Consider the following 16123-nt stretch of genomic DNA (forward strand, 5'->3'; position numbering starts at 1 on the left):
CTGCTTCCCAAACCGACTTACCGTCATAGGTTAGTGAATGGAGAGACTGTTCACTTGGGACAATAACCAGAGGGGAGGCCAAGTTGTTAGCAAATTGTTGAGTGGTTTACACTGGAAATGGAAGGGGACGGAGGAGGACGAAGGTGGAAATTACCCTTTGGTCATTTTCTCTTGAGGGCTGGAGGAATTTTTGTGTGTGCATAAGAATTAAATCAACACAACACTGGCTGTTCCTCATCCTCCTCCTTGCTGCCCTCCGCACTTCGGTCTGAGTCAGCCTGGCTGGCAGCTCAATACAGAATGTAAGGAGAGCACGAGGGAGAGAGCAAGGATTTAGGTACACCTGCTGTGCAGTGGGTATGAGTTGCCTTCATGATCTCTAAGGAGAAAGGTTCCGTTGATGGCTTCAGAAACTCATCTAACATACAGATGGTATCAGGCTACGAGTGTCCTCTGGGCTGGGGATATCTGGCTCAGGAGGGTTATAGCCTGCCCGAACTCTGCTCTGCAGGGTGATCTGTCCATGCTACAACACTGATACCATCAGTGTCCCTACCGGACAACTGATTTTCCATGGCAGTTGCTTTTCCATGGGTTTGCTTCTAATCTCTGCCATGCGGTTGTGTATTTTCCCCCAAACTCCACTCTCCCACCTGACGGCTGCACTCTAACCTCTGTTTTGCAGGGCTGTTCTGCATGTATGTAAAGCCACACCTGTGGCTAAATAGACCTTGAAATGCCTTCCCTACCCCAGTGCAAGGGCCCAGCTCAGAGGAATGTCTTTCTGGGACTTCCAGTGTCAGTTCCTACCCCCTGCTGCTGCTCTTCCTCACTTGCTGGATTCTCCACAGCATTGCTACTGGAGAGGGTTATGCAAATATATGCAAGCCAGGGCTCATTTTGGAATAAATCAATCTAAATTAAAATTAATGAACATAAAGTACAGAAACAGATCAAGCAATAAAGCTATTTCTCTCTCTTCCCCCCTGTGTCTCTCTTCAAGAAAGCTGGTTTCTTTTCTTTACACTTTTTTGAGAGAAGAAGCTGACTGGTTTTCAATTTTTTTTTTAAACAGTCTCAGCAAACAGAAACTGTCTGTTGCTATTCAGAAAAAACCCACAAAGCAATGTTAGTAGCTGTACTAACAAATAATTCTTGGCATTTCTCTTTTCCCTAAGATGCTGTTTCCAGCTGCATCTCTGCTACTCCTTTTGGAAGACACTATCATCACCTCTGACTTGTACTTTATTCACTTTAAACAACATGGTCAAAATAAGATACAATGCCATCTTTTGCCTGGTACCTAGGAAATAGCAAGAAACAATTAATATGACATTGGCCTTCTGCCTTCATGCTGTCTTGTCCTTCTTGTTCCCTTGGCCTGAAACCCCCGCAGGCTTGGCACCCAATGCAGTCCCCAGCCTTCAGTGCCTGCAGATCTGGCAGGGATGGACATTGACCCTGAGCAGTAAGAGAAGCTTGCCTGCCCGAGCATCCATCCTGCAGAGCCATCCCCTTCTGCACTCACCAAATGGGGAATCAGCTCTTTGGAAAGTCTGGCTGGATACCACCAGTGGGAAGCAAGGAGAACTGTGAGCTGTGCTTCCCACCCAAGGTCATGGGTGTTATCAGGTACCAATGCCCGGGGCTCAGCCAGCTTTCGAGGAAAAGAGGCGTGCTCCAAGTGCTCAGGCAAAGACCACTGCAGAGCGGTGAGTACAGCTGAACTACAGCCCCTGAACGCCTGAGGATTTACGGAAATACCAGACTTGCACATGACTCCAAACACGCCCTCCTGTGCTCGGTTCATATGGCCATTATTTTTCTATGTCAGAATTACAATAGGCCAAGATTGGTTATTTTGCCCTCTTTGTGTTTCTTTATGAAACTTTACAGTTTCCCCAGCTCTGCCAACTAGTTTGTTTCCAATGTTGCGAAGGTTTGGGTTTTCACTGACTCTTTCTTGGCACCCAGCTGATAAAGCACCCTCTGGCCTCAGTGAAGACGACTCCAGAGATGGATGGGCTTTTTAGCTGGCCACACCATACTGGGAGGGCTGGTTTCTGTGGACTGTTCCCACACCACTACCTAGTCAGCAAACCCTCGTAACGTGTTAACCCTTTACAGTCTGTACTCTCTGATATATTCCCCTATGCTTCTCTCCTTAGCTTTGAAATATTCAGATGTTCATCCTTCTGCCAAAGCAGACCCCACTGACATGAGAGCTGCCTACTCAGCAGAACTGACGGGGCCTTACACTAGGGAGAGCAGAAGGGGAGCAGAGATGGGTGGAGGTGACCACTGCGACAGATGAGCTCTCTTCACCACAGCTAGGCCCTCCATAGGGAAGGATGAGGACTGAGCGGGTATTAGAAAAAAAAGATGCTCTCTGTTTCCCACTCTGGTCATCGGACCCAAATGAACATCTCTTTTCTCCCTTCCCCCGGCTCCCACCCACCTGATGAAGGCATTAGTGACAGTACAGGCTACACGGGCTACAGCTAAATGGAGACTAGCTACGATCTACAGTCATACAGGGTCATTCTCCGATCAGTGCACGTTTTCGCAGAAAGACAGGACTGCTCATTCTCCTCTTCCCTCCCCCTCCACTAATTACTAACACACTATTGCTGTAATCTTTTGTCACCCTATTAATGGCCATAACTTCATCTGATCAGGCCCCAAAGACTGGCACGCTTGATGCCCCATGGGCAGTTCTGGATGTGCTGCTTTCTGGGGAACACAGCACCCCCCTCACAGAGCTCCCTGGGCATTCAAGCTAACCACACTGAGAAAGGCCCTGGTTAGTCTGTGCTAAGCCTTCATGACAAAACTCCTGTAAGGCAGACTCACAGGTTTTAAAGCCCATCAGTATGGCAAAGCCATTCTGATGTGGACACTAGGTGCTAATCCCAGGGGAAAGGAGTCCGTGTTCACAGGGCTGAGGACAAGAGACAATGGAGGACAGAGATGGAGCTAGTGCCATAATTATGACAGACCCCTTTGAGGCTCAACAGTGACCCCATTTGTCCTGTCATTGGCAGGTATGGTGTGGAATGTGCAAATTCTCCTTTTCCAGAAGAAAAACCCTTTTGAAAAGCCACCTTTTGCAGTAAGACCCCCTTTGTGACAGCCAGGCCAGGTCTTGTGTCATCCCATTATAACATGATGTTACAATGCAGACAGGAAGATGTGATGATGTGTCATCCTAGAAGACATTTTGGGGCATTTTGAGTGCCCGGCTGCAAAGTCAGGAGGGATGGAAAATTTACCAAGGACAATGCAGTTGAGAGCTGAATCAGCTGCGCTCCACCAGCCTTTTAGGAAACTGCCTCATCAAGTTCAAGTCCCATGTGTTTAGTTGAATAGGCTGCTTCTGAATCTCTAGCCTGCTTGAAAGATGTTTCCACAGCAGCCAGCTAATGATAGCAATGCATGACTACAGTACTCTTCATCTCAAAACACCTTCCTTTTAAATTAATGCTCAAAACCCCACAGGGCAGGGAAGAGTTACCAAGGCTTAAGAGAAATGGAAATCGAGGGAGGAAGAGGGAGGAGGCTGTGATTCTGGTCATTGAGGAGAGGCTTATTTGAGAACTGAGGACTGCATCTCAGAACATCAACTCATAGGGAGAAAAAGGACTAGCAGGAAAATTTTATACCTAAGGTTTCTTTGAAGGTGAACAGCGAAGTAAAAGCAAATGTTGAGATAAGTGCCAATATCTGTGCTGAACGCCCACATTGGAGAAGCCGGTAAGCGCTTTCAGAAAACAAATGAGGTCCAGCGTATTTAAACTCTACATTCCCCCTCTGCAAAATCCTCTTTGCATGTCCTGGGTCACTGGAGATATCCCAGCATTTGGCACCACAAATTCCTGGAGATGCCTCACAGAAGTGATGTCACACCAGGATGTCATTCAAGATCCTCTCAGGAGACTGGGGAGTCATGAAAGGAAAAAAATAACAACTTCAAAGACAGAGGGGGAAGTGTTTCAAAGGATTGACTAAAGCTGTGCAGGATGGCCTTGGCAGCTTGATTAGGAGAGGTGTTTGGTATGGAAATCCTGGCCTTGCTCACTTGCAGTTTTTGCTTTATCATTTAGCTTAATGGACTACTAATTCAAAACCAGCTGTAAACAGGGCTGGCTATGAAAAAAATTAACACTGCCTGCCTGTGGAATTTAAGGATATATAATAAAAATAATCATAAAAAGAAAGAGCCTTGGGTTTTCCATCAGACAAAAATATTTGTCATTGAAAATTCTGCTTAAAAGAAGAACACGCAAAATTGGAAAACTCCTCAAAACCTTACATCCCGAACATCCTCAGCAACTTTAATTTCACATCCATGCACAAGTTTCATTTGCAATACATACGATAATGGTGTTTAATTGGATTTATTTTTCCACACTAGGTTCCCAATGGCCTACTTTACTCCTTTTCTCAGCTCCTTGAATGTTATTTACAAATCACTCTCTGGGATTTAATTTTAATGGTAGCTTGATTTCTCCCTCCACCCCTCCTCTTTTTGTAGGTACTTTTCTTTAATTGTATTTGTGGATTTGCCTTTTAAATAGGCAATTGTGACTACATCCTGAGCCTGAGTAAGTTGCCAAGAGCAGAGCTTGATTTGAAAATGGTAGAGTAGTTAAATGGGGCTGGTGTAACACCCAGCATTTATTGTTCTTTTCATGAGAGTACCTGCAGGTGCTTTACTTGGGCAGGTGCTCTTTTGCAAAACAACACGGGTTCCTAATAACACTCTACCCCAAAGCTCTGTACAGACATTAACTATTCAGGCCTCCGAACATCCTATGAGTTGAACACATCTTCATCACATGGCAGTAAAACAAAGATACTAAGGAGCTCTAGGCCAAGATTTTTTAAGTGAATACGGGGACTGCCTGCCTTATTATTATTTTGTTTCAAACACTGCTTTCAAATGCTGTAGCCTGCTTTCTGGAAGTGCCCAGTCTGCATTTTTTCAGAGTCTTGAGGTTGCATCCAAGCCCCCGAATCTCATGTGGATGTCGGACCTGTGCTGTCTGGACCTGAGGCATGCTTGGGCAGCACAGAGACAGGAAAAATACCCGGACGCTGTTCAGCCTTCATACCTTCTTCCCTTGGAATAAAGTAGACGGTAACACCTCACTACACACCTCTTTTCATGTTCTCTGCCTCAAATGCGGCACTATGTGACTGGCAGACTGGGGGCGTGTGACAAGAGGAATGAGAGAACAAAGTGTTTCACCATGAATACTTTGCACAACTAGAGTGAAAAAGCCTCCTGGCAGCAATTTAATTTTTAGCTTCTCACTTGTCCCTTCCACTGTCTCTGCAAATTTTTTGGTCTGCTTATGCTTTTGATCCAAATCCGAACATGTGGGCAAAGACAGCTTAGGATGGCAGTATGCATGAGGTGTAGGTCTGCAGGCATATTGAACCTCACTGAAGACTGTCCAGACCTAGGTGAGGACACAATGTCATGGCTCAAAGCTCAGCTACAGGTTGTTGCTGTTTCATTGGTTGTTTTATTGAAAAGGAAGGGAGGAAGTGGAAGGATGAGGGAGGTGAGCAGAAGAGACCAAATTACATGTAGATGAGAAGGGAAAGCCCTTGTTTTCCTGCATTTCTGAGCTGTTTTGCCCATCCTTAGCTCTGAGCATTTTTCAGGATGATGGAGAATGACCCAGCTAAAGAGCTACTTCAACATAAAACATATACTGACCTGGAAAAGGATTGGGGAGTGTGGGTAAAACTCGTTCTAAGGGGGGAAAAAAAACAATAAGCAACATGCAGGAGAAAAGGACAAGCCACTTTTCACACAAAGCAAGCAGCAGATACAAACCTGATGGAGTTGTCCATCCCCAAATTATATGAACTAGAGTAGGTTTCATCTACAGAGCATTTTGCTAGCCACACCTAATATATATCAACATCCCCTGGGACTGGGAGTCAGAGAGAAGTCATTTCAAAACCTAAACAAATAATATCCACACAGCAAGAGGGATTAAGCACCTGCAGCGAAGGTAATTGGAGTTGATGGGCCATATCTCCCCTCTGACTTTCAAGACCACTCATGTCATCACACTAGAGCTCCTCTTAGCTACACCTCTGGCTGGAAGCTAATCTTGGCAGAGAGGTGAGTTGTAGAAGTCCTCCATGGGTAGTTGCCGCACCCCCCAGAACCTTCTCCACAATGGATTTCTTGCCAGTGACATGTCCCCTGAGGATCTGTGCAGGGAAGCAGTCACCCTGGGGAATCCTTGAGACACTGTTTCTTTAGAGCTTTTGTATTCTGAGGTAGACAGAGTTTTTGCAGACTCATCAACATCTAGTTGTACATAGAACCTGCAGTTTTGTTTATAGGGTTTTTACACTGCATCTTCATTACGCATCACACAAGGATCTTAAAAGGATTGCACAGACACTGGGGGAAACCAGTGTCAGAGACCTCAGCTGGAGGCTAACGGTGGTGTTATTTTGCAGTTTTACAGATTGTGCAGTTGATGCACAGAGCAAGGAAGCGATTTGCCCAAGGTCAAATGTTTAACTGTTGGCAGAGCCAGGTGCAGAACCAAGACTACAAACCCCCAGGCCTGAGAGTGATCACTGGGTCTCCTTTCATTACCTTCAGAGTTGCTGGATTCCTTGTACTGACTGAGCCAAGTTCCTATTCATGGACTGATCAGCAGGTCGATATTTAACTGTAGAGATATGCCACTGTGCAACAGTAGATAGGCCTGAGGCAATGAGCTCTCTCCTGGTTTACCTGGAAGGACAGTGCTAAGATCATTGCTGATGGACACAGAGCTTGGCAGGATGCATCAGCAGTCCACTATAATTCTTTGATCAACCCAGGCCCAGCTATTTGGAAGCCAACGCTCTTTATATAGCACCCTTAGCGCAAAGAGCAAGTTTCTGCCTTGCTGGAGCCCACTGGGACATAGCAGGTCAGGCCCATCATCTGGTGACACTGGCAGGTCTCCTGCCCTCATGGTGGTAATGGAGCTGTTTGACTCCACAGCAGGCACAGGAGAGTTGTCTCTTGCCTAGAAAATACACAGCTAGCCTGGATCTCTGTGCTTATGTAGCAACAGGGGACTATTGTTCTGTGAAAGCAGGCTGTTGTGCTGACATGACTTCCTTGTTATTCAGTTTGGTTAAATAACTCAACTCCCCTTTACCTTCTTCCTGCACAGCAGGCTGCAGACTGCACAGCATAAGCAGTAAAAGGAAAGCACTACGGCCTCATTATCATGCTGCTTTCTATTCAAGGACTCTACCTCTGTTCCCCCTTGCCCGCTGCTGAGTGCTGCCTTTACTGCTCCATCCTGGCTCATTAGGAGTGTCTCAGCCTTGCCCCCTCTGGCTGTCACCCTAACCACTTTCCTCCTCTCCTGAGGCCTCCCCCCACCCCACCCCCCATTATTGACAGCCCCTGGGAAAAGACAGGGTTTGCACTGAGAACCACGGAGAGAGATTTCAGCCACAGTCAGGCTCCAAACCCTAGCAGCAACCACCACAAGCATACGCTCAGGTGCAACAAAGCGTGGGCAGAGAGTTGGCAGAAGGGGTGTAAGCGTGTGCACACAGCTAGCACTTGTGGTGGGGCACTCACAAATAATGACAAGTTAGAGGCAAGTGCCAGCTCATCTTAGGAACGTGCCTCTTGCTGCGATCAAAACTGCTGGACTGTAACGATAATTCTACCTGAAGCCTCTCGAGGAGGCAGGGGTGGGATCCTGTCTGCTGCTGCTTCTAATTGGCACGGGCCTTGCCAGCTGCTGCCTCACCCCTGTGTTTTCTTACTCCCTGAAGGGTGCAGAGGATGCAAGCTGCAGAGGATGCAGCAGGGGACCTGCTGAGGTGGCAGTCTCCTATAATTGAGACAATTTCACCAGCTGGGCTGCATGAGGATGTGCAGCACTGCCCTGTTGTCTCCTGTTTTATCCTCTGGGATGGGCTAGCTCTGCTGGAGGCAGAAGTCAACTGATGTGGATAAGCTTTGCTTTCTTTCCTCTGCCTTGCTAGAATGCACCAGGTGCTGAGCCTGCTTCTGTATGCCTGTAGGGATGTATGTGTGCTTGCTTATACATCACACAGGTGCATGCGTATGCATACATGCTCATGTACACGTAAGCCTATGTATCTGTACGCTTGTACAGCAGATTTGTATCTGGTATATATACACACATTTACGCTTCTGTATAGTGGGGGTTAAGATACAAATTGTGACTTTTACTCATAATGCTTTTCATAGCACTTTTAGCTGAGTGGAATGGAAAGAAAACATGTTCCCCTCTCCTAATATACTTAGGGAAAAAACCCTTTCCCACCAGTTCTGGCAACTCTTTTCACCACTGTGGCTCTGCGATGGCAGCCCTGGCTTGGCTTGGCCTCTCAGTCGGGTAATTCTCAGAGAGATCTGTGTTCCTTCCCTTTTCCTAGGTCTCACACTGTTTTGTGCTTGGGGATTACAAACCTTGTTGCTAGGCTTTGCAGAGCTGAATCAGCCTACTACCTCCCTAATGCTGCAAAACACGGTCCTGCCTCCCAGCTCCTCATCTCCACAGATGTGTGACACAGCTTGCCCTCTTGCATGGGCTCTAGTGCTTGTTGAGCCCTTCCACAAACTAATTCACTTCAGTACAACAAAAGGGGGGCTTTTTGGGGGGGTGGGTGGAAAAACTCGGTTATTTTTCACCAGTGCAGCAGGTTAAACTGGCTCAGCGGGATGTCCGCTGAGTACCAGAGTAAGGGAGAAAAAAGCATGCGGCAGGGTGCGCAAAAGGAGTGGGCAGGAAAGGACGGCAGCAAGTTATTAGATCAGTTGTATCATCAGACTGTTCCTGAGTACTATCTCTGCAAACATATTCCATATTGCTGCTGGAGACAGGTTCCTGGGTAAAAGAGACCTTTGGTAGGGCCATTTTTATGCTGTTGTAAACTCAGTCTCCAGGAGCAAGGGGTATAAACCTCTCCACCTGCAGCAATCCTGCTGCTACATCCTTTAAGAAAGATCACTAGCTAGCTATTCATACAGCTCAAGGGAGCTGCTTTTGTATTTTAATGCATCTTCTATCTATGGCATTGACATCTAAAGCACTCAGTCCCTCCTAGAGTTTTTCACTGCTGGCTGAGGTTCCCTGGAATGGTAGGCACCCATTTTTCTCTGTTGCTAAACTGTTCTTTCACACCATTTTGCTAGCTCCCCTTCTGCCCTCCACCTCAGGCAAAACTGCCAGTACCTCATTATTAACTCGCTGGAGGTTTCTTCACTCCTGGCTGCCATTCTTTTTTGCGCTGCAATGGGACACTGAGAAACCAGCACTGTATCTGCCTCCCTAGTGGGATGTTGCCCTACAGTGAGCTTGTTCTGTATTTAAAAAAGAAATGAAATCTCTGATTCTAGGGATAAAAACCACTTCCAACTGTTTGAGTATGTGCTGTACCTTGCAAAAACTTGGCACTGCTTTATTTTTCTGCCTGGGTATGTGACTGTGAGTGTGCATTACCTGTTATTTCAGCTACTGTGTGATCGCTACAGCATTTTTTTTTTTCCCCATCTGGGCTTGTAGTTTTTTCCAGCTGCTTGCTTTATCTTTATGAAGCTGGATTCCTTTCACTCATTTCCCCCTGATTTCTTAACCTTAGAAACACCAGCTGTAGACTGCCTGATTTTTTTTTTTATTTCTTTCTCTCTTCCACACTAACCAGGAGAACAGAGATTTCATGAAATAGTATGAAGCAATTGCACACTGAAGAAATAGGGATTAACCAAGAAACAAAAATAAAAGTTATAAACATCCACTCAAGATCATCAAATCTCTCTCAGCTCCTGCACCTCCATTCTTCTGGCCCTTGTGAAGTTCTCTAGCACTGTCTAGCGTAAAGAGGCCTTGAATTTCTAAGCTAAAAATGATGAAGAAAATCCAGCAACTTGAAAGGAGGAAAGTTTTCCCCATACACATCAAAAGGACACTAAAATAGGACCCTCACTGTTCCAAGTCATCTTTAATAGTTGCCACATTTCCTCCTGGAATAGTTAATGGCAACTTTGCAAGATCTCCTTGTGTCTCTTATGGGTTCTGCCACTCACTTTACGACCATGGGTAAACCACTTCTTCATTCTGTACCTTACTTTCCTACTGCAAAACGGTGCTAATAACACTCGCCCATTTCTAATTAACTTGTGATATTAAAATACTAATTTCTAGCAAATCCTTTGAGATCCTTTGGGGTGAAGTTCTGAAGTTACGCAAAATGCTCTTCTAGCAAAACCAGCCCCCCCAGCTAAAATCATGTGTGCATCCATACATTATTGAATTTCATCTTATATTTTGTTTCAGTGATGCAGTTCAGCTCATCTGTGTAACAGGAACCAACAGAGAGCACCAAATTTAGAATTCAGCCACAAATAATGCATTCTAAACTTAGCATTACATTAATATCAGCAAGAACAAATCTGGAGTATTTGAAAATTGTGTTCCAGATTGCTGCCTGAGGATTTTATTTGAATCTCATGACAGTCACAAGACCAGGGTGAAAAGACTTTCGAAGTCAAAATTTGCTTTGTGTGCTGCAGTGCTACAGGAAATCAAATATATATTATAATAATATCTGTTCTTTAGAAAAAAGCTTCCACAGAATATGCCCACATTTTGCAAAAATTCAAACTGCCACAACATGAATCAAGAGGTGGTAAACAAAAAATGCCAATGGATTTATTCTTTTGCACTACATCTGTTAAAAAATAACCTAACCAAAACATTGTTTTCCTGATGGTTTGATTAATCCGACCACACACAGCAGAAACTAGACTAAACTGCATTCCATACCAACACTGCTTTATCCAGCTCCCCCCCCCCCCCTCCTTTTTGTTGTTTGTTTCCTGTTTAAAAGGACATGCAAGTTGTGGCCTGAGAGTTTTAATTCAGTTTGGGACTATCAGAGGAATACAGCCCTAAGTCACTTTTGCATCTATGTGTCCATTCCTGTGAGTGGGTCATTCTGCTGCAGTCGGTTTCTGGTGGCAATAACAACGCGTGGTCCAAGTTGAGGCCAAGTTTTGGACCTGAAATTGGGAACTGCATTTTCGATACACCACGGTTTGTACACGTGGGTGGGTGGTAGGAGAGGGGCACGGGCTCAGTTTAGGGTCAGGTTTGAATCAGTTGCAAAATCCAGAACCAGCAGGTAACTCTGCTCTACAGTTTGGTCTAGTCCTAACTTCTATCTGTTTACACTTACTAGGACAAACTCAGTAACTGAAAGGTAGCAGGATGAGATCCAAGGAATTTTACTCCGTATTTCATCTGCTGATTACTTTTCCCTCCATGTTCCCCATGGCAGGGCCCTTTAAATCATTCTGTCTTTTCCCACTTCTTTCCCTTCCATTTTCAAACTCATTTCTCTTTTTCTTGACTCTCTCTTGTTCTCCTCAGGCTCGGTGGCAAGTTCTCTCCATCTCTCTGAATTACTTGTCATTTCTCAGCTGTCACGGACCCTCTGAGCCCTGGCCTTCTGTGTCCTTATTAAAAGGGCTGTCATTCTAAAAGGTTTTTTGTTTCAGCTTTAAAACAAACATTTTTTTATTATTTTAACAAAATCTGACTTCAGCAAAGAAAGTCAATGAAAGGGCTTGACTGTAAGCCTTTTAATTTGGCTGTGTTTGTGTTTCACAGCAAATATGACCATGTAGGTATCTGAAGCGGGGCACTGCAAGCCAGTTCATGGTGGTTTGAGGGGGTGGGGGTGGCAAGCAGATGCTTTCCTGAGTTTTGGTTACTCTGTGCTTTCGACACGGCCTGGTCTTTGCGAGAGCAATCTAGACCTCCCTTCACCCTCTCCCATACTTACTGTAAAGGTATAGGCTGGCATTTGTGACTCCCAGCTTGTTGGCAGCCACGCAGGTGTAGTTCCCATAGTGTTCCTCAGTGACGTTGGCCACCATCAGCAGAGACTGGCTCCCCGTGCTCTTTATCTCCAGACCATTGGCGCTGTTTATCCTGGGAAGACAGGCAAAGAGGTGTGTAGTGCAATGGCAGCTGTGTACTTGGAAGGAAATTGCTGCCTGGCAGGCAGTAAACCAAAGTCACTCAGGCCAGCTGGCAGGTGAGGATGGAGGGAGGCAGGAAGGAGGTGTGAGGAGAAAGAGACCAAAAAAGGCATTGATGGAAAGCAGGAGGACAGAACGAAAGGGAGAAGGACCACAGTGGGGTGAAATAGCACTGGTAAAGCAGTGGAGAAGCAAGAAAAGCCAAAGGAAAGGGAGGAAGCCTTTACCCAGCAGCAACTAACACCTGGAAATGAACACACCATGGCCAGCTGAGGGCTCCTCCATAGGTGACCGAAAGGTTTTTGGTGAGAGACACCGGTTCGTGTGTTCCAGTATGTGCACATACCAACACTGAGCCATGCCTGAGCCAGGTAAATGCTCAGGTATAAGGGACAGACCCCTTTTATCCTTGTCTCTCACATGCATATCTGGGTGGCTTAGGTCACACAGATGGAGGAATCTTACACTTCAGCAGTTCCTTCCCCTAGATGAAGGCACCCCAAGTAGCATTATCTACTTGGAGACTAACACTGGCTGGTGGGTTTTTTTTTTTTCCTTCTCTATCACGGGCTATTTAACACATGAACACCATCAGGAAGAAAGCCCTAGTGATGTCTTTATTCTGTATTTGCTCACAACTGACTTAAAGGCAAGAGCTCTGTCACAGCACTATCAAAACCAGCCAGCTGCAACAAGGCTTTTACCATCCCATCCCAGGTTAACTTCAGTAAATAGAACCTGTACCTTACCCCTGCACAGCCACCAATCCCCCACAAGGTTTCAAAGGTTCATCTACTGTTCATGCTGTTTCTTCATACTCTTCAGGCCAGTCCACTCTGCTTCTTGCCTCTACTGCATCCTTGTCACTCCTACCTCCAGGGTATGCGCTCTCACTCTCCTCCCTCTGCTTTTTCCAGGTCTCTCTTCCTTGGCTGCTCCTCTTCCATACCCCCTCAGAGCTATTTAACTACTTAGCAAGAACCAGCCACAGCTGCACATTATCCACGTCAGCCAACCCACCGCCCCTGAAGCCAGCCCACAGCTGTATGTTATCAATGATAATTAACCGCCTTCATTCCTCTACCATTCCTCTGCAGAGCTCCATCCTCTGCACTTCCTGCAGCATCCCCACTGCAGACAGGGATTGCCTTCTCCAGCCCTCACCATGCTGGCTCTGCTGAGTCTGATGTGACCGTTATGACTTACATGGTTTGTGAAGAGTAATTTGTTTGAGGAGAAGAGTTGGGGAGCATGATAAGTGATTCTTTAAGGATCCTCTATTGAGGGCTAAACAGGAGAGAAGGGAAGAGGCAAGCTACAGGTCTTACCTGGTATCATCTCTGTACCACTCGAAATCAGGTGTGGGCACTGCTGATGCCTCGCACCGGAGTAAGGCTTGTCGTCCTGTGGCCGCTTCATTGCTCTTGGACTCTGTGATGGTGGGAGGGTCTGCAGGAAGGAAACACACGGTCACTTCACACACTTCCAGGTGGAACAAAACAGTGAAACTGTGTCAGGGCTGGCTTCCTCATGCAAACCATCTGGGCCAGTGGGGCCCCACGGCTGCTGCTTGCTGTGGCACACGCTGCCCGCTCTGCTTCTCTGGAGAATGCTGCTCTTTGAACTCTCCCTAATACACTGCGTTAGCATTGCTCCTTACGCGTGCTTCTCTTTAGCAACACTGAATAAAGTTCTGTCATAAATGCATAGGCATACACAGGGAGACTTAAGGTTAATGATGAACTTCTGTAATTTATGAATATTTACCCGTGGATTTCTAGTTCACATGGGCTCATCAGAGAGAAGAAGAAGACAGAAAGGCTTTATCAAGGGTAAAGGAAGACAGCAACAGTAACAGGAATAAAGTAGGAATTTAGCACTAGCATGAAAATTATTTTCCAAACAACCTCTGTGTCTAATGTCAAAACTATAATAAAGGAAAGGACTGAGACAACATGTTTGAGACAGAAATACATTCATGGCTTAAAAGGGAAGAGCTTTACCAGGAGCTGTGGGTGCAACTTTGAGAGCCAGACCACTTGTAGAGACACTTCCCTTAGTTGTCTAAGGTTACAAATCCTGCCCAGACCTTCCTGGACATCACGCTTTGTCACAGCTTCCAAGAGGGCTTGCTCTGTGTGAAGCTTGCCCTCAGCCCAGCATGGTGCTCCCACCTCTGCTTACTTTGAAGGCTGAGCATTGTGCCATGGGCAAAAAACCCCTTGGGGAACATATCGGTGTGCTCCACCTGAGTTAGGTCTTAGTGCTGGCTGGGTGCCAGGTGGGGTAGGCTCCAGCATCTTCAATCCCAGCCCCATGTTCAAAATGTTAAGCGACAAGCTTTACATGTTAAAAGGCAGAATTATTTCCACCTGGCTGCTGAGAGGGATCAGGGAATAAGAGCTTTGTCTCTCATCACTAATACTTGCATTCCCTGAGATTACGGGGCTGCGACTCAGACAGCTACTTCGCTGAAACTCAAGTTACCATAAAGCATACTCTGCATGTACAGAGTTCAGATCTGCCGTCTGTATCCATCCCAGCACTGAAAGGCCAAAAAAAGAATCAAAATTGATTGTGTCAGTCAAAGAAAAAAATAATTCTGTCTGGAAAATATACAGAAAGAAGTTTGTTTGTGAACACATTAGCCATCTCAATGTGATCCCTTTCCTGACCTTAATCGGGATTTTATGCAGGGCTTTAGGGATATTGCAGTGTGCCCTCTAACATCATAAATATTAATAAGTGTACATAAATAGGATCCCACATTCAAAGGCTGTGGGTTCACGTAAATATTTTAATTTGGAGAGGAGGAGGGGTAATAAAAGGATAGCGAAGGTGATTTTTTTAAGCAACCTTCTTCGATTTTTTGGTTCGAGCAGTCTATCTTCCTGCCGTCTGCGGCAAGACAAACCTTTTCCATTTCACTGAATCCAGCTCAAGAGGTGAGTCACAAAATGAACCAGTACCTCTCTGCGGGCCTAGAAAATTACCCCGGCAGGCGTGAGCTCCCTGGGCGGGAGCCAGAGCACCCAGCCCCTCGCTCTCAGCAGTCCCTGCCTTGGCCACCCTCCTCGGCTTTTCAAAGGACAGTGCCCAGACCGGTGGACTGGCCGTACCCCAGTGGCCACCGCTTTTGTTAAGGCACTGCTGGCCCCGAGGCTGCCCGCTCAGCGAGAGGCGGGATGCTCGCTGCAGTGCTCTCCCAGGAGAAGCGGCAGATGGTGGCTCTGAAGAAACCAGCCTTATCGTACTCAGAAAGCAGCTGCTTGCTGTTGAGGAAGCCAGGAGTGGTTCCCCTTGAGCTGTTTTCCCCAGGCCTCAGTTTCCCTGCCTGTGATGAGCAAGGGCCGTTACTCAGGAAGCCTCACGGTGGTAGTGTGAGACCAAAGCAAAGCGAGGATGCTCTCTCCTGCAGTTTGCGCTGACAAGCTACGAGCTCCACAGCATCAGCAGACGATAAGAGATGGCCAGGAAGCTCCAGAGGTCGGGCAGGTCCCATTTTTCAAATTTACTGTAGTTTTCACACTTCAGCTGCTCGTGGTATAGTTTAAGGAAGCAAGATAAGAAAAGCTGTATGCAAATGTCTAGCTTTCAATCCCCAAACAGGACTGACTTTTTTTCTTGTGCTTGGCCCTCATGACCCATTAGATTTTTTTCCCTTTGTTTCAAAAGCAAAGATCTGTCCTGAAGGAATTTATAAGTTGCTTACATTACAAATTAGGCCACATAATAATATTAAAATAATCCACCAATTTATATTTTCATATATTCCAACAGTAAAAATATTTAAGATCTTACTATAATAAAAATAACAGTTACTAGACTTGAAAGTAAGTAGAAATCAAACATTCTGACTTTATATAAACAATCTGTTTCAACCATGATAAAAGCATCGTTGAAATTATGTTTCACAGAAATATTTGAAAATATTAATTGGTTCTCATGGAATGTCTTGGGTTTATAAACTCAGCTGTTTTTGACAGGAAAAAAACCTCAACAGTTTTAGTGCAGAAAATCTGCTACTACAGTTTCACATTAATGCCAAATTTGGCCCATGAA

The 16123-nt window shown here is 45.8% G+C and overlaps 1 protein-coding gene across 6 annotated transcripts in view; it reads right to left on the reverse strand.

Moving 5' to 3' along the window:
• LOC119149024 (limbic system associated membrane protein) overlaps nucleotides 1-16123 on the reverse strand; it is a 1019865-nt gene that overhangs the window by 19417 nt on the left and 984325 nt on the right. For 4 of the 6 annotated variants that reach the window (XM_037389846.1, XM_037389844.1, XM_037389849.1 and 1 more), the window contains 3 exons: nucleotides 13390-13510; nucleotides 11863-12011; nucleotides 5729-5764 (listed from right to left, as the gene is read on the reverse strand). In XM_037389846.1, coding sequence (XP_037245743.1) covers nucleotides 5729-5764; nucleotides 11863-12011; nucleotides 13390-13510 — 306 coding nt within the window. The remainder of the gene's footprint in view (nucleotides 1-5728; nucleotides 5765-11862; nucleotides 12012-13389; nucleotides 13511-16123) is intronic. The other 2 variants (XM_037389847.1, XM_037389848.1) reach the window with 1 other exon arrangement.

The sequence above is a fragment of the Falco rusticolus genome, chromosome 5 (assembly GCF_015220075.1).
Source record: "Falco rusticolus isolate bFalRus1 chromosome 5, bFalRus1.pri, whole genome shotgun sequence".
NCBI lineage: Eukaryota > Metazoa > Chordata > Aves > Falconiformes > Falconidae > Falco > Falco rusticolus.